We start from the raw sequence: 24369 nt of genomic DNA, 5'->3' as shown, positions 1-24369 counted from the left end.
CCACCTACCAGCCAATATATCCATGCATCTACTCATCCATCCACCAATGAACACATCCATCCATCCATTTACCAACCATCACATCCACCCATCCATCCATCTATTCATCCATCCACCCATCCATCCACCTAACCGCCATCCATCTATCCATCCACCCATCCATTCATCCACCCACTCATCCATCCACCCACTCATCCATCTACCCATCCATGCATTCATCCATCAATCCATCCATCCCCTCATTCATCCATCCGCCCATCCATCTACCTACCCACCACTCATTCATCCATCCCCCTTTCTCCCTACCTATCCCTCATCTCATTGATTACTCATCTACACATTTATTCATCAGTCCATTCACTTACATCACCCATCCACCCAGCACTTCCCAAAAGTCTATCCGAGGGGGATAAGAGAAGACTCAGCTGTCTCCTGCTCTTAAAAAGCCCACAGCCTGGCATCAGACAGCAAGAAGACACAGAGGAACTGGCCTCCTTATGGAGGGGGAAATACAGTGTATGGGAGCCCAGCCCTGCCCAGGGTCTTATTTTCCCAGTCTAGGCTCATTTCCCAATTAAAGCTGATGGGTAGTGAAGCTGGTGGACATTGCATGTCCTTTCTGCCCTGTCTCCTCTTGTATGGTTTCAGAATGTCCTGCAATCTAGATTTCCTGTCCTGGTTTGGAGCGTGGCCGGATGTCTGCCCTGAGCAGAGCAGCTTGAGCCTTTTCTCAGTCTTCATCTGAGCCTAGAAAGGGGAGCCCCTGAGAGGCCTTTTGCCCCATATGGCTGACAGGCCCTGGCTGTGAATCTCATCCTCTGGACCCCAGACCTTTCTTCCCAAGCAGACCGTAGGCTAGAGGTGCTGCAGGGTTGGTATCTATGACCAAAAACCTAGTCTGGACATCTGACTCAGCAGCTAGCTTTAGGGTATCCATGGGTCAGCTTTGCCGCTAATTGGCTGAATGGTTTTGGGCAATAGCCTTTCCCTCTCTAGCCCTGATGTCTCTGCTCTCTTTATTTGTTAACCTCTGCATTGCTACAAATGGAATTCCCTTTCAGTGGGTGATTTTATTGCTGAATAACAACAATACTAGTCATACTGAGTGCTGTGTGCTGAGCACTTTCCATTAACTAACTCAGTTTATCCTCACAATAATCCAGGATTCTCCCCCTCCCCTAGGAAACTGAGGCACCGAGAGGTTAAATAATTTGTTTATATTCATACAGCTGGTGAGAGATTTGAACGAAGGCAGTCTGGCTCCAGAGTCCAAGTTTTAACCACTATCCAGTCACACAGAGGCTCTGCTGTCCTTCCCACATCGATGGCTGTCAGCTCCCGGCAAAGGGAAAAATGTGGCCAGGGAACTTACAAGAAAGACCCAGAAAGACAGGTGCAGGTATCTACGATGCCAGGGTTCCAGGCACAGAGGGGACTCTGGTGCCTGAGAGGTGAGGGACCTGGCCTGGGTTACAAACCAAGGACCCCAGTTCCCAGGTCCCTGACCTCTCTCCAGCCTCAGCAGCTGCACCTCCTCAGATGGACTGACTGACCCCTGTCCTTTATGCCACCTGAAAAGACCCAATCCACCAACATCTGGAAATGACATTTCAGCTTTGCCTCCAGTGCTAAAAGGCACTGCTGAACTGAGACTCATCACTGTGGAGAGGTTTCCTCAGCCTTCCTGGCAGATCCCAAGAATTCTTTTTGACTATAATTGCATTACACACATCTCAATCCAAGCCCACCCCACAGGGCTGTGCCCACATGGCTGAAGCCCGTTCTGGGAATCGCCCTTTTCCCCTCTCTGCCACATCTGCAGGAGGAGATCATTATCAGCATCCCAGTTATTTTAGGAAGTCCTGGGGAGCAGAATAAAGCATTGCTGATCTCCCTTGATTCCCAAATTGGGTGGGGTGGGGGAAGAAGACAAAAACGTTGTCATGTTTGGCATCACCCCCAGGGTTCTCTATCACCGTCTGCATGGGTCCTCTGACCTACTTTCTCCGTTGTCAGTTCTGCCTCCCTTAGCCTGCTGCTCCAGGATGATGCGGGTGGCTGCTCAGCTGCTGTGGAGGGTGCAGGAGCTGCCTCCTCCTCCTTCCCCTACCAGCCCTTGGCTCTTTGCTGCTGACTCATGCTCTCTTCCCCATTTTGATAAAGCTGCTAGCAGCTCCTACAAATCCAACCTGATCGAGAAGGTTGCAGCTGGCTCAGGGGCAGAAGGAGGAGGAGGTCAGGGCTCAGCACATTGGGAGGGTAAACAAAAAAGCTTAGCTGATCACCCAGATGCTCGCAAGGCAGAAACGCTCTACATCTGGGAGCTGATGGACATCTGGATGGATGAACTTTGGGTTTCTCTTCATCTAGTGCTGGTTAATTACAAAGGGGCAACCTGTGCTTCTAAACGAGATAGGGTTTACAGCATGGTGAGTCTAGGTAGCTTAGCTGAGACAGTAAGTTGAGAGTTTTTCTTATCAAAATGAATAATATTACTACTATTACCAACAACAACATCATCAGTGGTAGACCGTGAAAATGGCCACAATTATTCTCCTTTCTGAATCCATGTCCTTACAGCACCTTTCATCAAGAGGTGAAGTTTATTTTACCACTGTGTGAATCTGGGCTGGCCTCCTGACTTACATTGGCCAAGAGAATGCCGCAAAAAGTGACAACGTGGCGGTTCAGGCCTCAAGAGAACTTGTACACTTCTGCTCTCTCTTAAAGGCCTGTTGTCGCCATGTGAACAAGCCCAGGCTAGCCTGCTGGAGGAGGTGAGACCACACAGGGCAGGGATGAGCCAGCCCAGCTGAGGCCATGCCAAGTCAGCCTACAGTTCTGCCAAGATCAGCAGAGATGTCCACGTGAACCCCTGCAGATGCAGGAGGAAGCCCAGCTGAGACCAGAAGAACCATCCAGCTGAACCCAGCTTGAATTGCTGACTCACAGGACTTTGAGTGAAATACACAGGTTTGTTTCAAGCCACTAAGTTTTGGAGTAGTTTGTTATGCAGCAAAAGCACACTAATAAAAAGTTTGTGTGTGTGTGGGCAGGGGAGCGGGGGTTCAATGACAGGATTTAAAAAACATAATTAACGATAAAGGTTTCTTTGTCACACAAACATTATAGCAATATTAATAGTATATTAAGTCAAACAGAAATATGTTGCTTACTATCTGACCATACCAAAATATATTAGCAGGATTTGAGACTATGAATCACATTGCTCAATCTGCCCAGTACCTCTGTACCATCCCATGGATGTTGCTCCAGATGGGGGATGTGCCTGGTACCCACTTACCAGAATCTTGGTGGTGTAGGCGCTGTTGATGGCGATGGCATTGACCAGCAGCTCCATGGTCTTGGTGTTGATGGAGCTGGGGTCGGGGATCTCTTTATAGTGGACGTCGCCGACATAGGCCTGTACCACTGTCATGCGATTGGTGGTCAGCGTGCCCGTCTTGTCTGAGCAGATGGCTGTGGCATTGCCCATGGTCTCACAGGCGTCCAGGTGGCGTACCAGGTTGTTGTCCTTCATCATTTTCTGGCAGAAGGGGCAGGTGAGAGGGCAACAGTGAGGAGAGGGGCTGGGGAGCATGGGGTGCCTAGAGGCACTGGGTAAACATGTAGTAAGTAAGGCAGAGCCACCACAGCCTGCCCCTTTGCTTCCTGCACTTGTAAAGGATCTTGGTTGCTGCTGCCTCCTACACCTGGGCTTCTTTTGTCTGTGCATGGCCCTTTTCTTTCTCTTTTAGTATCTGAACCATTTAAAAGACTCAATTAATTGAATTTATTAATTTGGATTATAGAAGTAATCTACATTTTTTATGGGAAAAAGGGGGGAAAGATAAATAAGGTTGGTTCCTCTCTGAGTACTTTAAATATTTTTCTCTTATAGACTAACATAAGTAACTATTCCTTATCTGGTCATGAATTTTCTCAAACGTATCATCTTTCACTGGTGCCTGGCTTTCATTCTCATTTTAATTTTACCAAAAGTAAATAAATTAGCATGTAGGAAAATATCTGGAAAAATATCAAAGTATTAATGTCATTATTGCTAAGTGATAGAATTACAGATTTTTGTCTTTTCTATGACTAACATATATCACTTGCATAATAAAAACCACACATTTCTTTAAAAAATATATATACACAAAAGGAAAAAGAAAACATATCAACTATTAGCTACCATGCAGAACTAGGTACATCTTGTTCAAAGTCAACATCCTTTTTTTTGAAATTTATAACAAAAATGGAATATTCCTATACACAATATTTTCTTCTATCTGCCTTCTTTTCTCTTTGGCCCAACTCCACACTCATACCTTCTTCTAGGTTCTCAAACAATTAATGCAAATGAAGTAATTCTCAAGGAAATACTGTTCTTCATGCAGGCCCTCCTGACATAGTAGCTGAATCAGATGGAGTTCTAGGCTGTGCCTAGGAATTTGATTTCCTTTATTTTTGCTCCTCATTATAACTCTTTATAACCAGGGTAAAAAAGAAGTGCAGTTAGAATAATTTTAATAGAGCTTTATGTTACTAAAAATGAGTATTAGTAGGATTATATTCTCTTGCAGTTTCTCCTACTGTAACTCGTGATAATAGTAATAATAAATGCATGTTGAATGATCAACGGCAACTTGAATTTGCAACACATGTTACAGTTTGCAAAGCCTTGTTGCGAATTACTTCTTGTCCGATGTTTTAAGAATTCTGTGGCACAGGAAAAGATTCTGGTAATCCATTTTGGCAACTGAAGAAATCTAGGCAAAGTGACCTGACCAGGATCACACACCTGGAGGGGTTTAAAGCTGGGATTTGAACCTACCTCTGTTTAACCTCACAGCCTGGACCTTTCTATTGGGCCTCAGCCCACCTGCACTCTCTGCAGAGGGTTTGTCTGTTGGACTCAAGAATCTTTAAGTCCGTACTGTCCAATATGGTAGTCACATATATTGTGACTACATGTATAGGGTACTGAGCACTTGAAATGTGGCTATTCTGAAGTTAAATGTGCTGTGAGTGCAAAATACACATCAGATTTAGAGGATATTATGAAAAAATGTAAAAGCAGTCGTTCATTTATAATTTTTATATTGATCACATATTGGATTGATAATAATTTGGATAGTAATGTTGGATTTGACGTACTGGGTTAAGTAAATTATATTATTAAAATTAACTTCACTGGTTTCTTTTTACTTTTTCAAAATAATGTAGCTACTAGGAATTTTTTCTTCTTTTTAAAAAAATTATTTTATTTTGTAGAGATGGGGTCTCACTATTTGCCCAAGCTGATCTTGAACTTCTGGGCTCAAGCGATCCTCCTGCCTCGGCCTCTGAAAGTGCTGGGGATTACAGGCATGAGTCACCACGTCTGGCTGCTACTAGGAAACTTAAAATTGCACATGTGGCTCACAGTCTGTCTCTTTTTGGGCAGTGCTGATCTAAGTGGTCAGTCATCTCTGTGCTCTTGATGGTGGCTCCCAGGTCCAGGCTCAGAGAGGGCACAGTCTGCCTCTCCTGTGTTGGGGTGCTCTCCTAAGTTTATCAAGTGACTGTAAAAGTACCTAACTTTAACACTACCTAAGATGAGCGAAGGTAGCGGGTGCCAGAGATACGAACTGTAGAAGGCACAGAGGCCTAAAAGCATCTGTATATGATTCTCCCAAACCAGCTCTGTGCACCTTTCAAGGACATCCCCAGGCTCAGTGAAACTGCTGTGGAGGTCCCCTACTCATAGCTCTGTAACAGTCACCCTCTGCTGGCACCGGGTCCCAAAGTAGCCTCTTGTTGTGACCTGTTTGGGCTTTGGTTTGTGGGGATGGAGTTTCTTCAAGAACCCTAAAACAGGAAGACGATAAGGGCTGTATTTGTTACACAGAACTGCCACTTTCTGGCACCTGTCTAGAGATCTCTTTTCTGTATGAAATTACATCGGAGAGCCCAGCCCAAATTCCAGCTTGGAAACTGACGCTCACCATGCCCTCCGGAGGCTCTGCCAATTTCTCAGAGTGAATGCCTCATTTATAAACATGGCCACACCTCCACCCTCGCAGGGACGTTCTGGCACGGGGCACTGGGAAACAGAAGCCCTATGCCCGGCCCTTCGAGGTGGAGAAAACATGGGGCAAAGGGAAGAAAATGAGACCCGGGTGTGAGAACCTGGGGGTGACCCAGTAGGGTCAGATTCGCAGTGACTGGGCACCGCAGACAGTCATGGCCTGGATGCAGTGGAGGTGCGGCTCTGCCATCAGGGTAGCGCTTAGAAAGGTCCCAGACCAAGCTTCCCTGGAAAACATTCATGACCCCAGCTCTTCATTTAACTGCTTTAAAATTTCTTATATTTTTAGCCTCTTTCCCAAGTGGAGGAGGCTTCTATGAAATCAGACTTCCTTTTTGTTTTTGGCTTACCCCTCACACTTCAGGGAGCCACCTCTGAGATGAGTTTTACAAGCGCTACAAGTTGCCAGCGGGGCCTACGACTGAGACCGCCAGACTTCTGCGTAAATTTGGTGGGGTAAGGATGAATTCTGGCTTGCACGGTGATGTCTTTATTATTTTTTTTTTAAATTTTTGAGTTGATTATCAATGTCTAAAAATCACAAGAGTTTACATTAAGTCCAGATTTCTGGCTTCTCTTGGAAAAAGGTGACAATGTGGCAATGCTGGGCCTGCACCCCTGCAAGGCGGTGTGTGGCTGGGCTGAATAACAGCTGCCTCTTCAGCCAGGGTATGGCTCTCTGGTTTGCTACAGGCCCCTGGACTCTATGAAAGCGTCAGAGTTTTGGGGTCCTGCATACATTCTTCTTCCAAGCTCCTAGGGGGTCTATGGGGCTTCTTCATTCATCTCCCAACCCCAGCACCGGCCCCAGTGATTCCCCCAGGCCCTCAGCTGCAGCTGCATCAGCCGGCTGGTCCTGCTCTCCTCCCCTCTCACCTTCACCGAATAGGCCAACGAGATGGTGACGGCCAGAGGCAGCCCCTCGGGCACAGCGACCACCAGCACCGTCACGCCAATGATGAAGAACTTGACAAAGTACTGCACGTAGACAGGCGTGCACTCAGGCAGCCACGGCTTCTTGTTGACCACGAAGGTGTCCACAGTGAAGTAGAGCACCAGGATGATCACCGTGATGGCTGACATCACCAAGCCTGCAATGTGAGGGACACATGCTCGGGGGGTTCCAGGAAGTGGAGGCTGGGGGTGGTGTGGACCAAACCTTTGGCTGAAAGAGCTCTGGGTCAGGCTGACCCCAGCTCACCTCCCAGCTCTGCCACTCCTTGCTTTGTGACCTGTGGCAAGTTCTTGAGACCTTGATCCTCACCGAGCCTCAGTCTCCTGCTCTGTACAATGGGGATGCATACTTCCTCCCCAGGATTTTGTAAGGCTCAAATGTGGTAATAATGCATGCAAAGTGCCCAGCATGGTGCTCGACACATAGTAGGTGCTCAAGAGATGTGTGCCGAGTGACTGTGTGAATAAATGAGGAATGGTTTGCATAGAGCTTTCATACAATAATGATGTGAAGTTGGTATCATTTATTCATTCATTTATTCGACAAATACCTTTTGAGCACCTATGACATGCCAGGCACATCTTAGTTCCTAGTTTGGGAACTAGGGACACAGCAGTAAAGAAGACAAGAGTTCCTGCCCTTGAGGAGCAGACATTCTAGAGGAGGAGGAAGACAAGAAACAAAAAAACGAATACATGAACAAGACAGTTTCAGATATGGCGACACACTGTGAAGAAAAAGGCCAGGATGATGTGATAGAAAGTGACATGGGGGGCAGGGGTAGGGACTGGTTACTTTAGCTAGGGTGGCCAGGGAAGGTTTCTTGGAGGAGGTGATATTTGAGCAGACACCAGTCGCATGGTGACCTAGGGAAGAACACTCCATGTAGAGGAAACAGCAGGTGGCTTTTTTTTTGGATGAGGAAACTGAGGCTCAGATAGGGGAAGTGACTTGCTTGCAGCCACAGGCAAGTGACTTGCTTGCTGTAACTGTAGGAACGCAGTTGGGGACCCGTCCTGATCCCCTGGGGGTTCCTCTTTAGTTTAGCATGCCCATCCCCCATCTGCTACAGGTGCTACTGCAGGTGCTGCGGAGACTGCTCACACCCGCAGACTCTGACAGAGGAGGAGCCTGCTAAGGTGACTGGGTCCCCTTGTTGGGAAGTGCTTGGGAATGCACTCCCATCTTAACCTGATGGCCAGCATCCAGTGGCTGACATGTTAGTCCCAAAGCCCAGCCATCTGCTTTGAGGTAGGACAGACCCTAGAGTTCTGGGCAGCATGGACTTTATCCTGAGGACAGTGGGAGTCACGGAGGAGGTTTGAGCAGAGGAGGGCAGGGATGGATTTGGGTTGCTCCAGAGCTCCCATGGGATAGGGAGAGGCTGGGAGTTCTCTGGAAATCTCAGCTGCCCCTGGCTTCTTCCCTGGTGTGGACCTGTGCCCCTTGCAGGTCTCACCTGAGAGCACCCTGTCAGTAGATCCCCTGTCTACCCATCTCAGGGAATTCAGCCAAAGAGAGAGGCAGAGATGGGCTGTGAACCCAGGAGTGCTTCACTGTATACTCCATTCTTGGCAGGGCCGAGGTGCAGGAGGGAGAGGAGTGAGGACTTTGAAGGCCACGGGGTTGTTCTTATCGCTTAGTTCCCGGCCCTGTCAGTGCCATGTTTCCATAGAGTCTTCTGCCTGTGACGGTGGCGATGGCGGGATAGAGGATAGAGGAAATCCCTGGGCCCACAGCTCTCCACCCCCACCTCCAGCTGCGGAGCCTCAGAGCCGGCTCCATCCCTGTCTGACAGTCAGAGGGGCGGGAAGCCAAGCTCCCAGCAGCCGGGAGCTGTCACCGGGCCCCCAAGTTTAAATATAGACAGCCAAGCCTGTAATCTGCTTCCCTTCCCCATGCCATGGTGTCTATAATTAGAGCTGGGGAGACAGCCACAAAGGATCGAGCAGCCAGGTGGGAAGGCCTTGGCGTTTGCTACCTCCTTACCCGGGAGGGGAAGCCTAGGCCATGCCAGAGGGTCGGGGGCTCACTTTGCAGCTGGGCCAGCGGGGCTGTCACCAGCCATCACCTGCAGTTACCACTTTAGTTGGGATGCCCAGTTGTTGTGCGGGGGCTCAGATCATGGGTTTCTCCCTGGGCTCCTGGCACTGTCCCTCAACCTCTTCAGTTTTTCCTCTGCACTGTGGCCAGGGTGGTCATGATAAAGCCCAAACCCATTCTTGTCTTCCTCTGCTCAAGTCTCTTCCATGGTTCCCACCGTCCTCAGGATAAAGTCTGTGTTGCTTGGAACTTCGAGCCCTGCACCCTTTCCAGCTGCTGCACCTGCCAAGTGCTAATGCTTTGTATGCAGAGTCTCCTTTAACTCCCACAGCAATCTGTGAAGTGGGGACAACTATTATCCTCATTTTACAGATGAGGATACAGAGGCTCAGAGCTAGAAGTTACTTTCCCAAGTTCTCACAGCCATTGCCGGACAAGAAGGCAGGCCATCTGCTACCAGAGCCTTGGCTTTGCTCGAGCTTCACTCTTCTGTATCACTGAGTGCTAATGGAGTGCCTACTGTACACAGGACTCAAACTGGGTGCTGTGGTAGAGAAAGGTGGGCTTCAGGCACTCATTCAAGCCCCCCGCTTTGCAGATGAGGTAACTGAGGCCGAGCATGGGGCAGGGCTCTGCCTGGGGTCCCCCTGTGAGCCCTGTCCCCTGCCTCCCACCTGCTGCACTCACCCGCCTTCCCGATCTGCACAGCCAGCTTGGTGAGCTTGCCCTGCAGCACGGACTTCTCCTTCTTGTGCATGCTGGCCTTCTTCCTGTCGTCAGCGTCGCCGCCCTCGGCACTCTTGAGGGGCTGCATCTCCATGGCGGCTGCCCCGTCCTGCTGTTTGGCTGCAGGGGGCAGATCACGCACGTGCATACACACAGACACATAGACACACACATGCAGGTCAGCCCACAGGGTGGAGATGCTGGCACCCACCCCTGCCTGCCCAGGGTAGGTGCTGACTGCCTGGACTGAGCCCCGCATGGCTGGTGCAGAAGTCCTGTGATGGGGGGCCTGCCTCTTCCAGCTGGAGCTATGGACCCCAGTGGCATTCACTGCCTCAGACCTGGAATCTGGGACACAGCAGGGACTGATGCTGTTACCCTGGATCCCCCTCTCGGCCTGAACAAGCCCGTGGGTCCTACCCCAGGTGGTCCCTTGTCCTTTCCCACATTCAGACAAGACAGACAGGCTTGGGCTCTACTCAGCTGGTCCTTGGGACCTGTTGTGGGATATTAAGTAGCCACTAGACAGGAGGGACAAAAAAGGAGGCTTAGAACGTAAAAGAGGGCAGCCATGGGAGCCAAGTCACTATCCCAGTTGGTGTGGCCTCTTCATGCAGGATGGACTGGAGGGCCCGTGACCCTTTTGGACAGAGACTGAGCCAAACTCCCTACCCCTCAACCTCTAAGGATCTCAAAGTCTTCGGCTGAATGGGGAGCAGGGTTCAAAGGCTAGGGAGATGCTGGCCCGTGGGTATCCCCCTCCTCACCGGTGGACACCTCTTTATTTGGCCTGGTACCATGCAAATCACAGCTACACCCCCAAGGTCGTCAGACACCTGTAAGAGTGGATGTGTCTGCCTCTGGCTCTCGCCAGTCTCTGTCTCTGGTGTGACTGTCAGAGCCGGTGGGGAGGGGCCTCAGGGATGACAAACGCCGGTTAATACAAAAGGGTTACCTTTGCTCTGGCTGGCGTCCACATTGCCATCCTGCATTTTACCTACACGACAAAGAATTTTAACAGACAACAGAGAACAGACAACACATGGTCGGTCATCACGAAGACGCAACAGGCCACGGACATTAATGTCACAGATGGAGGGAGGGCCGTGCTGACTGCATCCCTCTGTGTGGGGATGCGGGCTGGGGAAGGCCCTGAAGCAGGAGCAGGCCTGGCTGCACCTTAGCTGTGGGGCCTGCCAGCCGGGCAACTCTTGATTCTCTAGGGGACTCAGGAGGGAGGTTTCTGCTGGAATACTTTTGGCCCTGAGTGTGTTACAGATCAAAGGGCAGTATCAGAGGGTGCAGGGGACTAGAGTCTGCTGGAGGAGGCAGCAGAGAAGCACTCAGGCCCCCACACCAAGGTTTTTGTGACTGATTTGGTGTTTTCTGCGTTGAGAGAAGGCAAAGGGAAACTTGTTCAGTTACGTCCTTTTCATTTTTCCATAAAAGAAAACACACAGACGAGAGAGGAGAGAGAGAGAGAGAGAGAGAGGAGAGTGTGTTTCTAGAATGGAGAGGAGTTTGGACAAGGCACTGAGGTCAATGTGTTCCTTAGTTTTGGACTTCAAGAGGGATGATCTTTCTCCTTCTCCTTCTGAAGAGTGTGAAGCCACCCAAGGATGACCCCTTGCCGAATGCCCCTGAGTGTGACCAGAACAAAGAGTGATCAGGGGTCCCCATGGTGGTATACGAGGGACCTCAAGTGTGGCCGGGTTCTTGGTGAAGTGCCCTGGTCCCCAATGGGGGTGCTGACCCCTTGGTAGGGGTATGGCTCAGGCTACAGCAGCAGGCTAAGTAGTGTCAGTGGGCACCCCCTTCCATACCAGGGCCTGGTGCTGCATCTGCCCCCCCCGCCCCACTCATCAGAGCTGCCTGGGAGGCCCCCACTCCATCCTTGGCAAGGAACTTGTGGGCTGGGTGTGCAATGTGGGCAATGGAAGCCTCTGTCTCTTGCCTAGCACACCTGCCTTTGCCAGCACCCTCCCATCTACTGGGCCTGCACGCTCACCCGGAGCTCTGCCTGCTCTGCCTACAGGCCTTGCCCCCTTGGGAGGGGTCTGAGAAGGTTGGCCACCCTTGGATGATGGCTGCAATGGTGATTCTCACAGCTCACATTCCAGGACAGCCCACCATGTGCTGGGCACACCCATAGGCTCCGAGATTCCATCTAATCCTCACCACAGCCTCACCTATGAAGGGTGTGCTTGTATTATACCCATTTACAGATGAGAAACTGAGGCTCAGAGAGGGAGATGAGCTGCTTGGGTCTCAATGGGTAAATGGAGAGCTGGCCCCAAAGTGCGTGCCTACTTCCGTCCTGCCATTGCTTCTCTAGAAGCTGCTGTCAGGGAGACCATGGTCACCCCTCAGCCCCCCTGAGCCCAGGGGAGGGAAGTTGAGGTGGCACTACTGGGACAGGGTTCCTGAAGTCTTCATTTCACCACCAAGTAGCTGCTGGCTTTATATCTCCCAATCTCATCAGCTTCCACTTTCATAAAACAGGATGAGACATTCACCTCCCAGAGTGCCCCAGTTAACTTCATAATAATCACTTGCACGGTTCAGCCTTTTGCAGTTTCAAAGGGCTTTTGCAAGTGTCATCTCTTGTCAGTCTTCCCAGTATCCCTGCAAGGTGGGGCAGGAGGGATTTTCATCATTCTCATTTTATAGATGGGGAAACTGAGGCCAAGGGAAGTTCAGAGGCAGCCTGCATTTAGAAACATCCTCGGAATAACCCCATGGCTGCAGGATTAGTTCATCACTGTCACTGTGTCCACTTTCTTGGTGACTCAGAGGGGAGAAGTGGCTTCCCCGAACCTCGCCCAGCATTGTCTATTCAAGGGTAAGTGCAGAGCTGTCCCCATGGCCTCCCATGGCAAACGATCAGTTGCCCACCCTGGGCTTTAAAGTGAAAGACCCCCTGTGTCTCTACTGTAAAATTCTTTCTACTGGATTAAAAAACACAAGAGAAAAAAGCTTTTTAGAGTAAGCAGGAATGAATAACAACAATTATTTTTATTTTCTAAAATAATTTTACTGACTGGGCTCAGGGGCACCAGGGGACTCCACTTCAATAGTTGGTTTTAGAAGGCTCAAAGGGGCCTTTATTTGCATTGCATATTATCAGATGCAATAGCCGGTGTGTGCACTCATTAAGCCCAGCTAGCAATTTCCTCTTTTATTTCCATAGTGAACACGTGATCAGAAAAATAATCACCAATGCATATGCTGGAGGAAGGGAAGGATGTTCTGGGAGTGCTGAGGCACAGATGGCCTGGTTTCTCAGAAGCGAGGGACTTATTTGGGGCTCTCCTGGCCAAACTGGTGCTCGCCTGGCCCTGAATTATGGTGGAACAGCCAGCTTTGGCCCCATGTGGGATCTGGAGATGGGCTGTATGTCAGGAGAGCTAGGAATGGGGTCCAAGATGGAGCCCTCAGGTGGAGTCTCAGAGGTCCTTCTCTGTATCTGGAATCAGATGCACCTTTTCCAAATGGGTCTATTCTCTCTGTGCATCACAAGGGGCATGGGTGTGAAGTGCATGGATTGGGAGGATTCCTGGTAAGCTGACCTGATACACAAGCTCTGGGGAGAGAGATCACTACCTGGGAGACTTGGGAAACACCACTTCTCTTCCCTGTGCCTCCATTTTCTCCTCTGTGAAATGGGCTGATATCAACTAAGGTGATGTTTATGAAAGGCACTGGAAAAGCACTGTGTAAACGTTGGGAGTTAGTAGTGATATGTTATTATTATTGTTGCCCAGGCTGGAGTGCAGTGGCGTGATCTTGGTTCACTGCAACCTTGAACTCCTGGGCTCAAGCAATCCTCCTACTTCAGCTTCCTGAGTTGCTGGGAATATAGATGTGTGCCACTATTCCCAGCTAATTAATTTTTTTTTTTTTTATTTGTAGAGATGTGGTCTCACTATGATGTCTAGGCTGGTCTCAAACTCTTGACCTCAAGCGATTGTCCTGCTTCAGCCTCCCAAAGTGTTGGGATTATAGGCGTGAACCACTGTGCCCAGCCCATGATGTCTAATTTTTTTTTCTTTTTTGAGACAGAGTCTCACTCTGTCTCCTAGGCTGGAGTGCAGTGGCATGATCTTGGCTCACTGCAACCTCCACTTCCCGGGTTCAAGAAATTCTCCTGCCTCATCCTCCTAAGTAGCTGGGATTACAGGTGCCCACTACCATGACCGGCTAATTTTTTTTATTTTTTATTTTTTTGTATTTTTAGTAGAGACAGAGTGAAACCATGTTGCCCAGGCTGGTCTCCAACTCCTGACCTCAAGCAATCCACCTGCCTCGGCCTCCCAAAGTGCTGGGATTTCAGGCGTGAGTCATTGCGCCCGGCCTCATGATGTATAATTAAATGTGATTATAACCTTGATTACAGGTCAGGTATTACATAGTGACACACTAGTAAATGTAAAAGAAAAATAACTAAATAATAATGGCAATCATAATGCTTCCAAGATGAATGGACCACACCCATTTTTCAGTTGGGGACTTGGGGGAGCAGGGTCAAAGGGAAAAATTATCACCCTAATTTTTTTTTTCCATATCCAAGTCATTGTGATCTGGCTCAGAGGAAGGAGGGGAAAGAACACTTAATTCTCTCTCAATCGGCAAGGTTCCACCTTGGGCCTCTCCACTTGTAATGTGCTCTCACCTGGAGTCTAGTAACCCTGTTAAAATGCAGATTCTCCTTCAGTTGGTCTGGGGTGGGGTCTGAGATTCTGCATTTCTAAGGAGCTCCCAGGTGATGTGCAGGCTTTGGGTCCTGTGATCACATTTTGAATAGCAATGGCTTAGAGCATTATTTCCCAGAGTATATTATGGGGCAGACCAATTCCACAGGATTCAGCCAGGAAAGGTCTTGCAGTCAAATCAGCCTAGGAAACTCTATATGACTCTGTAACTCTCCGCTACACATCAGCATATTTAAGGCTCTGAGCAGTCCTCTAACCAGGACTAATTCTGTAACCAGGAAGAGATCAATTCAATCCAGTGGTTCTTAAACATCTTTGACCACAGAATCCTTTTCTTGGGGTGAAGACCTCTTAACATCCTTGTGAAACTTACAAGACACCCTCCATTGGGAAATCCTGGATCAGGAGGAGAAGCACACACTTTAGAGCCAGCCAGGTCTGGGTTCTGGGTTCAAATCCCAGCTCTGCTACTTTCTAGCTCTGTGACCTTAGGCTAGTGTCTTGGTCTCCTTGAGCCTCAGTCTCCTCATCTTTAAAGTGGGGACAATAAAACCTGTATCATGGGGGTGTCATGAGGATTAAATGAGATGGTAAATATGAAATGCTTTCAACAGTGCCTGGTATACAGTAGGTGGTCAAGAAATGAAAGTTTCCTACAGTTTCTCTTGGGATATTCGGGGTTTTCTGCTGCAGTTTGGAAGTGAAGCTGCCCTTTTTTTTCTGAGACTGGCCAGCCTTGATGGGGTCTGTATGTTCACAAAGCTCAGCAGGCTCACTGCCGGGGGGAAGTGGGTGCCCCCTCCAGGTTCCCTCTCTCTCAGCCATGGGTTTGCCCACATGGGTTCTCCTTGTCACCCTCAGCCACCCCTCCCTGAGGCATGACACCTCCCACTCCCCAAGCTGTCATCCTTCCTCCTCCTGTGCCTGAAATAGACCCACACCAAAATTAGTCCTTCTTGGCAAGGCACTGCTCACAGAAGTGCCTTACTCAGCCCCGACACCTACTAGGTGCTTCCATCTTTGGTCACTTTGAATGCAGGTGGCTTGGGGAGAGGTCTAGGGCAGGAGATGGGAGGCTGCGGGGAACAAGTCTCCATATTTTGCAGGAGTGGTGAGAAGTGAATGATAGGACATAATGGATGAGAAACCCACAGCCCAGTGCCTGGTATGCAGAGACGGTGGGAAAAAGATTTTCCCCTGCCCTCAGCTCCTCTGGGGCAATGTTTTCATGATGGAGCCCTGATGGCTGTCAACAGTTCAGGAGTAGCCTGGGGGACTATTATGTTACCTAATTTGGGGATAGGGGTGGTATCTGAGTAAACAAAAGCCTTGTCTGTTGCTCTGAAGCCAGAAGGGGATAGAAATCCGAAATCTTCTAAAGGCTTTGGGGCAAGTGAATGGAATTCCTTCTTGCCTGTGTGTAAGGAGATTAAGATGCAGACCCCAGTACACAGTGGCAGCCCCTCTCCCCCACCCTCCAACCCTGTGACCCAGGACAAATGCTCCAGCACAGGCAACAGCAAGAAACACCAGTCCACATCCGAAGGACAGAACCAGGCCCGAGCCCAAGCGAAACCCCTGCCCGTTGGCTCCATGAAAGAGAAGAGGAAGAACCGTTTACTGGTGGCTCAGCCATGCTACGGGACAGGGCCAAGGAGCTGAATCCCGGCCTGGGTCCCCTTGCCTCGAGGAAATTTTAAGAGTCAAGGACTAGAGCCTTTGCTGGGGACCCAGATGCCAGCTTCAGCCCAAGCCCTGATCCCAGGCCTTTTTCCCAAAGCCAGGGCCAGGAATACACTTAGGAGAGGGCCATGCCAGGTGGGACGCTGCTTCTTGGGAGCCAATCTGAAGCCAAAGTCTTGTCTCTTGTCTGGGCTCCATGGGGAGTCAAGGGCCTGGCAGGAGCCAGCACCTTTTTGGCAGCTGCGAGGCTGACAGGGTGCAGAGCTGACTCCCCTGGCTGTGGCTCCTGTCTTAAGCGCCTGCCCCATGTGAGAGGGTGACTGTCCCAGCGGCCCATGCACATCCGAGATCTGTGCAGTCCAGAACAAGGAAAGAAAGCCCAAAGTTGGGGTGGGGGTGAGAGACGCCCATCCAACCACGACCAGGAGCTCGCCGTGGGAGACATACCATTGACTAGGCTGGCATTCGCACTATCTGCAGCATTTGAAGCTGCCGCACCGTCTGCTGCTGCAGGGGGGGTGGGAGGGATGGAAAATGCAGTGTCACAATGGAGAAAAGCAACAACAACAAAGACATGAACCAACTTGTGGGGAGATAACATGACTCTATTCTTAAAAAAAAAATTATCCTTTGGAAACCAAGAAACTCAAATTTGGGGTGGGGGTGAAATGTTCCATAGAGATGCCGCAGAGGTCGAGGGGAGAAACTCAGACATGGAGGGTCTTTCAAATAAAGCATGGTGGATGACCAGGGTGGTTAGGTGGGATGGTGCTGGTCTGTGCTGAGGTCTGGACTCTGCTGGTCCAACCAGTCAAGAGAGGGCTCCATGAAATGAGGAGATCTGGCTGCCCACTGGGGGCCAGGAGTGGAAAAATATTCACCAGGCAGTTCAGCATGGGCACAGACCACTCAGAATGAGTATTCTCCACAACCACCATCTCTGTGCATCAGGGTGTTCTGGCAGAACATTTGCTAATGGTGATGACTTTGACTTAACTGGATTCATGCCCTTGATTCAGGCCACTGCCTCCTTCCTTAACCGGCATTCCAGAGACTGCTTTGAGAACTCTCATGTGAGATGCCCCCCAAATTTAAAAGGTGACATCAAGCATGTTGCATTTTGCATATGGGATGGAAAAGGCACTAGTGAATTTTTCTTAATTTAGAAATTAAAAGTGATATGAGTTGGCTAAATTCACACCTTTTGCTCTTTCTTGGGGGTGGGGAATAGTGTTCTATGGGCAGGAAGAGGCCCCACTGGGTGAAGCACACTGTTGCGTGAGGGCATGGGCTCCCCGGGGGTGCTGGTGGGGAGAGCAGGGCCTGAGGGGAGGGTCCTGTGATGGTGAGCAAGCTTTGCATGCTGGTACGCAGGGCTAAGGGTGGTGTAGAGATGGGGGTGGTACCACTTGGCATTGGCTGGTAGGGTGAGGCACTGTAAGGGCAAGAGGGTGGAGTGGGGTGTTGGCTTGTCCCACAGGGCTGGCATCACACGAGGGCACAAAGGAGGGTCTGGGGGGTGGAGCCACCTGCAGGCATGTGGCCTCCTCCAGCTGTGTGCTGGTGGTCTAGGGGCAGGGCCCAATGACCAAAGCCTGCTGCTATTTCTAAAAGCCCATCTACCCTGAGGGTGTCTTACTGTACCTGGTAGCTGAAGGCCATCCCCCTTCTTCACACCTGTGTGATGATTTTTGAGACATGTTAATGAAGGAGAAACACACAGCCTCATCTGCCCATGCGCACACACACACACACAAACACACACATGTGCATACACACATGGCCATACACCTAGGGTCATCCTGAAATGGGGACATGTGGTGGGCTCTAAGCAATGTTCCTAGTGGAGGTGATGGGATGGGAGGGCAGAAGGGGCCCAGCTGAGGCCATGCTGCTCATGGTGGCCTGAGATGCTGGGCTGCTCCCCCAGGCTTCCTCTGCCACATCCCTTCCACATTCCACCATCTTCTTTCTACATGAGGCTATTTTTCTGACATCTCCATCTCACAGGAATGCAGGTACATGCTCAGCGAAGGACCCTGAACTGTGCTTCTGGGGCAGTTGACGCTTGTCTTCCTACTGGCATTTAAAAACCACAGATCTGGCCCTACTAGCATTTTAAAAACCACAGATCTGGCCCATAGAAGAGTCTGGGGGCATCTTCCCCTCACTCAAGCCTCAGTGAGGCGAAGATAATGAGTACAGGCTGCTGAATCCTGCCTACCTGCTCAGATCTGCCTAACTGCTGTCATTGTGGAATAGGGCTCAGCCATCCTACCACAGATTCAAACCCAGCATGTGCACACTCTCCTTATGTCCTCTGGGACTTAGTCAGGACTCTTTCCTCAGTTTCAGCCTCAGCACCCCTTTACTCTCTCCAGCCTTCTAATTTCCCAGAACACAGCTCAGCCCCATTGTCCCGCTGGAGGGGCCACCATAATCTTAGGGGACCCCCTAGAAAATGGGTTTTGCCTTCAGGAACAAGTAATCTTCAGTCTCGACCTAAGCTCTGTGCCTGATTGGCCTCTGAGAGCTGGAGGGAGCAGGGCTGCCCCTAAAACTCAGGGGGGAGGCATCTGTCCTCTCATCTCCCTTCTGGGGTTCTAGAAGTTCTGAATGTCACAGATCCTCCCCTTGTGCTCGAGGAAGGAGACAAAAGACTGAAAATGTGAAAGGGGGGCTATCTTTGAGATCAAGTGCGGTGACAGGTAAGGAGTCAGCTGTGCTGGGACCAGAAGCCTGGGCCTTTGGATTTGGGCCTGGCCTGACGAGACTTGAGCTTTTTGTGTGAGCATCTCTCCGTCTGTTCTGAGAGACAGTTTTAGCCTGGGTGGTCAGCCTGCTGCACTGAGGAGAGCCCAGTGAACAAGGAATCTTATTTTCAAGGAGGAGGAAGAACCAGAACTCAGACAAGATGGTAGGTCTGGGAGCACTGGAGAGTAAATTCATAATGGTTGATTTGGAGCCATGCATCTGGCTGCCTTTCCCAGAATCTCCTCTGCCCATGTCTTGGATGAATCTATGCTGAGTGGATTTTCAGTTCTGCTCAGTGGAGTTGACAATATTGGAAGGAATACGCTTGGGTGGGGATTTCTACTCAATACTGGAGTGATGATGGGACCAATTGATGCTGGCTGTTTCTACCACTTGAGGCTGGAGACTCAACGACATGGTCAGCATCCTTGGCCTGGCCCAGAGGGGAAGGAGGGGCCTCCATGACATGATTGGACAAGACAGAGACTGGGACAAGACCTGGAGATGGAACAGACAGAGCCTACCTGGCCCATGCAGGCCTTAAGGATGCAGGAGGTGGCTGTCAGCACAGGGTGTGGACATAGAAGGCACTCAATAACTATCTTGTTGAGTGAACAAATAAAAAAAAAAAATGTGGCCTTAAGAGCTCCTCTCCTGGTCTGCAAGGGGATTAGGCTTACCTTTTTTGTCTTTCTTCTCTTCCTCTTCACCACCAGCCCCCAGGAGGGTAAAGATGATGCCAGTCTGAGAGTTCACACCCACAGCAGTCACCAACATCCGTCCTGAGCCCTCCATCACATGGGTCCCTGGGAAAGGGGACAAAAGCCAAGTTACCATTGCACGGTTGAAGCCCTCTCCCCAAAGGAGTGAAAAAATGTGGTCTCAGTCAGCTCCTGGCAATTTGCCTGCTGAGGTCATGGGGCATCACCTATGGTTAAGATTCACACTGTGTGTGTGGTGGGCTCTTTCAAGATGCTTTCACCTCAGGACAGTGCTGGGGTGGAAACACTGCTACCTATCAGTTCTCAGGTACCCCAAACATCTCCAGGCCCACCACCTACTACCCGGCCTGGAGGGTCACTTCCTCCTTCTGTCTCCTTCTCCCCACTCCTCTACCACCCTTACAGATGTAGACATCAAACTCCAGGAGTGTTATCAGTGTCATGATGCCACTATATACATTACAAAAATCACAGATTTTTTCGTATCACTTTACAGCTACTGCAGCATTGTTGGTGCTCATCTCTATTTTATAAATAAAGTGGTTATGCAACTGCTTGCTAGATCTTGTTATTCAGTGTTCTAATAAAGTACACTCATTACTATACCACACATTTTTTTTTCTACTTTATGCCAATATAATTGGTTTCCTTTGTGACCTCAGTGGGATCTTGTGGGACCTCATGCATTTCATTTTATGCATTTCAAGGCTTTATTTGGAGTAGGGGTGGCACATGATGATACCAGACTACTCCAGGGGTCTATGCTGCAAGAAAGGTTAAGAACCACTTTCCTAGAACTTTAGATTTCTCAAACTGGGTTCCAAAGGACCCTGAAATTCTTTCCAGGGGCTGGAAGGGTGGCTATGGGGGGTGAAGGAGGCCTTTGGTCAGGATGGCTCTACTTTTATTTGTTTTATCTTTGGGGCTTCAGTGTCAGCTTTTGTTTCATGAGAGAGCCTTGCTGCTGCTTGCAGGCAGCCTCTCCACCATGCAGGCTCAGAGAGCAACTTGTCCAACAGCAAGCAAGGGCTTCAGAGGGAGGATAAGCTGCAGAGAGGGAAGAAATGTGGTCTATACACTCAATGGAATATTATTCAGCCTTAAAGAGAAAGAAACTTGAACACAGGCTACAACATGGATGAACCTTGAGGATACTGCAGTAAGTAAGTGAGCCAGCCACAAAAGGACCATAAATACTATATGATTCCACCTGCATGAGGTCCCCAGAGTCATCAGCTTCAGAGATAGAAAGTAGAATGGTGGCTGCCAGGGGCTGGGGAAGGGAAATGAAAATTAGTGTTTAATGGGTGCAGAGCTTCAGTTTGGGAAGAATGAAAGAGTTCTGTGGATGGATGGTGGTGATGGTTGCACAAAAATGTGAAAGTGCTTAATGCCATTGAACTGTACACTTAAAAGTGGTTAAAATGGTAAATTCTATGTTATGTGTATTTTACTATTAATATAATTTTAAAAATTGGAAAAAAAAAGCCCACTGAAGCCATGGCCTCACTGGGCAAGCAAAGGTGACCCCAGGAGGACAGCTGGGACCCAGTCTGGGAAGTAGACAGCAGCTATGCCCACCCAGTTCTAGCAGCGAGGGAATGCGGCACTGCTGGTCCTTTGTCCTTTGATTGGTGCTGGAAGAATCTGGATGCTGGAAGGTTGGCTCTCCAGGCACACAGTTTTTTTTTTTCCTGTTTTTATCTTTTTGCTACTCTGGGTAGAAAGCTGTATACCATGCAGGACGCACTACCTTCTCAGATGGGGGAGTAAGAATTCCACCCTGGCCTGGCTGGACAGTGTCACAGAGGCCTTGACAGCCATGACAGTGACTCTCCGACATGCCATGCCTTGCTTCTGGGACTCACTTCTGCTTTTCAGAGTTCTCCTTTCTGTCCGCTTGAGACTAGGTGCCACTTCTTCCTGTTTTCAGCATAACTTATCTCTCACTGTGTTTTGGTTTGCTTCAGATTTGAAGTCTATGTCAGGAAACTCATTAGAATTGTATCTAAAATAAGGGTTGAGGGGTTCTGGGTCAGACCTAAAGAGCTTTTCTTAAGCAAGGAATCTGTTTTCACTTTTTAAGTGGCATCACCCACCTTGTCCCTTTCCTTGTAGGATCTGAGTGATATCCCGATGTTGTGTGTGTGTGTGTGCCTGTGTGTGTGTGCTGCATGCTTTGTGTGTGTGTGTGTGCGTGCAACAATCTAGCCTCTTGGTCTCTAGGGTCTCAGGATCTCAAAGTGCTTTACAGAGAGACAGATACTGTCCAATGATTCCTTTCAGGCACGTAAATGCCAGGCTCTCCATGCACAGATGCAGAAACCACGTCATGAAGGCTCACAGAGGGGCTGTGCAGAACCCAGATTCTCAGATGGCAAGCTCTTTGGCCATTCCCAGGACAGAAGGACAGTGCTTTTTTCTCCCCCTTGGCAGGGCACAGTGGGGACCACAGAATGAGCTCAGACATTGGCTCTAGGCTGAGCAGCCCAGGCCTGGTGACTTCTCATCACAGGCAGACCCTGGAGCACCCCACCCTGCTCTGTCACCCTGCTGAGGCCCAGTAACAGGGCCTTGTTCATTATAATAACTTGCTGACAAGATGCCTCCGTGGGCACCAGCTCGGCTTGTTAGGGTGCTAGGAGGAGGGGTTGTTACATATCAGCATTAGACAGATAAGAAACTGGGGTCTCATGGCAGGTATCACTGGAGACTCTTCAAAGGAGAGGAAGGAACACTACATTGCATTCATAGGGCACAGAAAGCAGTAACAGCCACCCAAGCTGACCTCTGTAGAACACCTACTGTGTGCAGGGCACATGCTGCCCTCCACGCTCAATGATCTCATCTAGTCCTCAAACTGGAGGAAACTGAGGCTCAGAGTGGAGGGGTGGCCTGCTGAGTCACTCTGCAGGTGACGGGCAGAGCCTGGACTTGAACTCTCTGCTGTCCCTGAGCCTGCTGTCTTTGTTACATTCCACTTCGCCTCCAGGGGCAAGGCCCTCACATTCTGGTCTGAGACACATCAGTAGAAAGGTTCGTTGGAAATGAAGGCATTGGTTCTCCGGCTTAGGTGGCAACCAAGAGGCTGCTCCCCACCTCCCAACCCAAGACAGGATGGAAAAAGATGCAGGGGGCCAATTTCCACCCAAGATAATCAGACTCCCAAATCACCTTCTAATCTAATCACTCCCATCGCAGCAGGGAGCTGGCAGCTCTACACCCACATCCGGAGGCAGGAAGGTGGGAGGAGGACGCCAGGGAGGGGCTTAGGCATAGTGCGCTCCCCGCCCAGCCCTGGAGATGCCCCAGGGTGTCCTCCAGAGCCAAGCAATAGCCAGGGCAGGGGAGACGCGGCATCTACAATCCCCAGTCCTCCCTCCCTCTGTCCTCTGGTATCCCCAAACCTCTGCTCTTACCTGTGTCCCTCCAGTTCCAATCCCCTCTCCGAGGGTTTGGAGGGCTCCCTGAGGTCAAAACCACTCAGTCAGTGTCCCCTGGATGAGACCTCAGCCTTCTTGGGCCCTGGACACTGAGTTCTGTCTCGTGGCCTCTGCCCTTGGAGCGTGCACAGTTCACTGGGCCTTGGTGTCCGCCTCCCTGGCCTTTGCTCACAGTGACCACCTGAATGCCTTTCCCTCACCTCTTGCTCAAAACCTCCTTCACAGGATGAATGCCCTTCTCCTTGGGTAGCCCTCCTGACTCCCACTAGGGGACTTCATCTGTCTCCTCTGAATCACCTGAAGTCTCCTCTGGGGGTGCTTCCAGGCCTGGCTCCTCAACCTGACCATGAGCCCTTCGAAGGCAGGGTCTGAGTGGGAGTGTCCTCTGGGCCTCCCCCGCACAGCCTGGTTTGGAGCTGCAACTCCAGCACAATTTTTTGTACTATTTTGAACTTTCCAGGGTGGGTATGTATTACATTTATAATTGGGAATACCGACGCCCCTAATAAATCATCTTTATGTTTTGCAGAGGGTCACATTCATCCCAGCTGTGCCCCCTCCTCCCACACCTCACTGGGCTGTGCCCTGTCCTCTCCCAGGCCCTCCTGCCAGGGGAAGACTCTAAAGGACTGGGGCATTCCCTAGACTGTTCCCCTTCAGCTCCACGAGTCCCCTGCAGAGGGCAATGCTTAACACCATGGCAGAAGCAATTAATGGCAGAGCAACAGACATCCAAGTCAAAGTGCAGTGGGCTAAACCTCTCAAAGGATGACCACAGGGGCAGAGGTGGGAACCTCTTGGGGATGGAGGCCCTGATAGGGCCTTGTGGGACCTCACTGTCCATAGTCCCTTGGGCAGCACTCTGTAGCCCCCACCTCCTCTAACTGCTCACAGAGCCCTTCAGAAGACAAGCACGGGGAGGGGTAGAGAGAGAGCCCTGGACCCAGAAGGGGGCACCTGGGACCTGGTGTCTAATTCTGATTGCTATGTGACCTTGGGGCCAGCCCCTCTCCTCTCTGGACCTCAGTTTTGTCATCTGTAGAGTGGGGAGGGAGCTGGCTTAGGCCCCACATCTCAGCAATAGTGTCTCAACACTGTCCCAGGGAGACCAGCCTAGGGCATGTCCTGGGTAGGGTGGACAGCTAAATCTCGGGAAGAAGAGGGTGTGGAGAGGCCGGCAGAGGCCCAAGTGGACAGAATGACCAGATGGCGTACCCTTCCCCCAGCTCCACAGTCCTTCACTTGACAGACAGACATG

At 50.2% G+C, this 24369-nt stretch overlaps 1 protein-coding gene across 11 annotated transcripts in view; it reads right to left on the bottom strand.

Moving 5' to 3' along the window:
* Positions 1–24369, bottom strand: part of ATP2B2 (ATPase plasma membrane Ca2+ transporting 2) — a 390731-nt gene that overhangs the window by 45170 nt on the left and 321192 nt on the right. For 7 of the 11 annotated variants that reach the window (XM_063721890.1, XM_063721891.1, XM_063721889.1 and 4 more), the window contains 7 exons: positions 19627–19752; positions 17837–17869; positions 16640–16699; positions 10753–10794; positions 9759–9917; positions 6950–7164; positions 3305–3547 (listed from right to left, as the gene is read on the bottom strand). In XM_063721890.1, coding sequence (XP_063577960.1) covers positions 3305–3547; positions 6950–7164; positions 9759–9917; positions 10753–10794; positions 16640–16699; positions 17837–17869; positions 19627–19752 — 878 coding nt within the window. The remainder of the gene's footprint in view (positions 1–3304; positions 3548–6949; positions 7165–9758; positions 9918–10752; positions 10795–16639; positions 16700–17836; positions 17870–19626; positions 19753–24369) is intronic. The other 4 variants (XM_054551734.2, XM_063721893.1, XM_002813437.5 and 1 more) reach the window with 2 other exon arrangements.

The sequence above is a fragment of the Pongo abelii genome, chromosome 2, assembly GCF_028885655.2.
Source record: "Pongo abelii isolate AG06213 chromosome 2, NHGRI_mPonAbe1-v2.0_pri, whole genome shotgun sequence".
Lineage (NCBI taxonomy): Eukaryota > Metazoa > Chordata > Mammalia > Primates > Hominidae > Pongo > Pongo abelii.
Note: the sequence above shows the minus strand (reverse complement) of the source record. Positions and strands in the feature narration are given on the sequence as shown.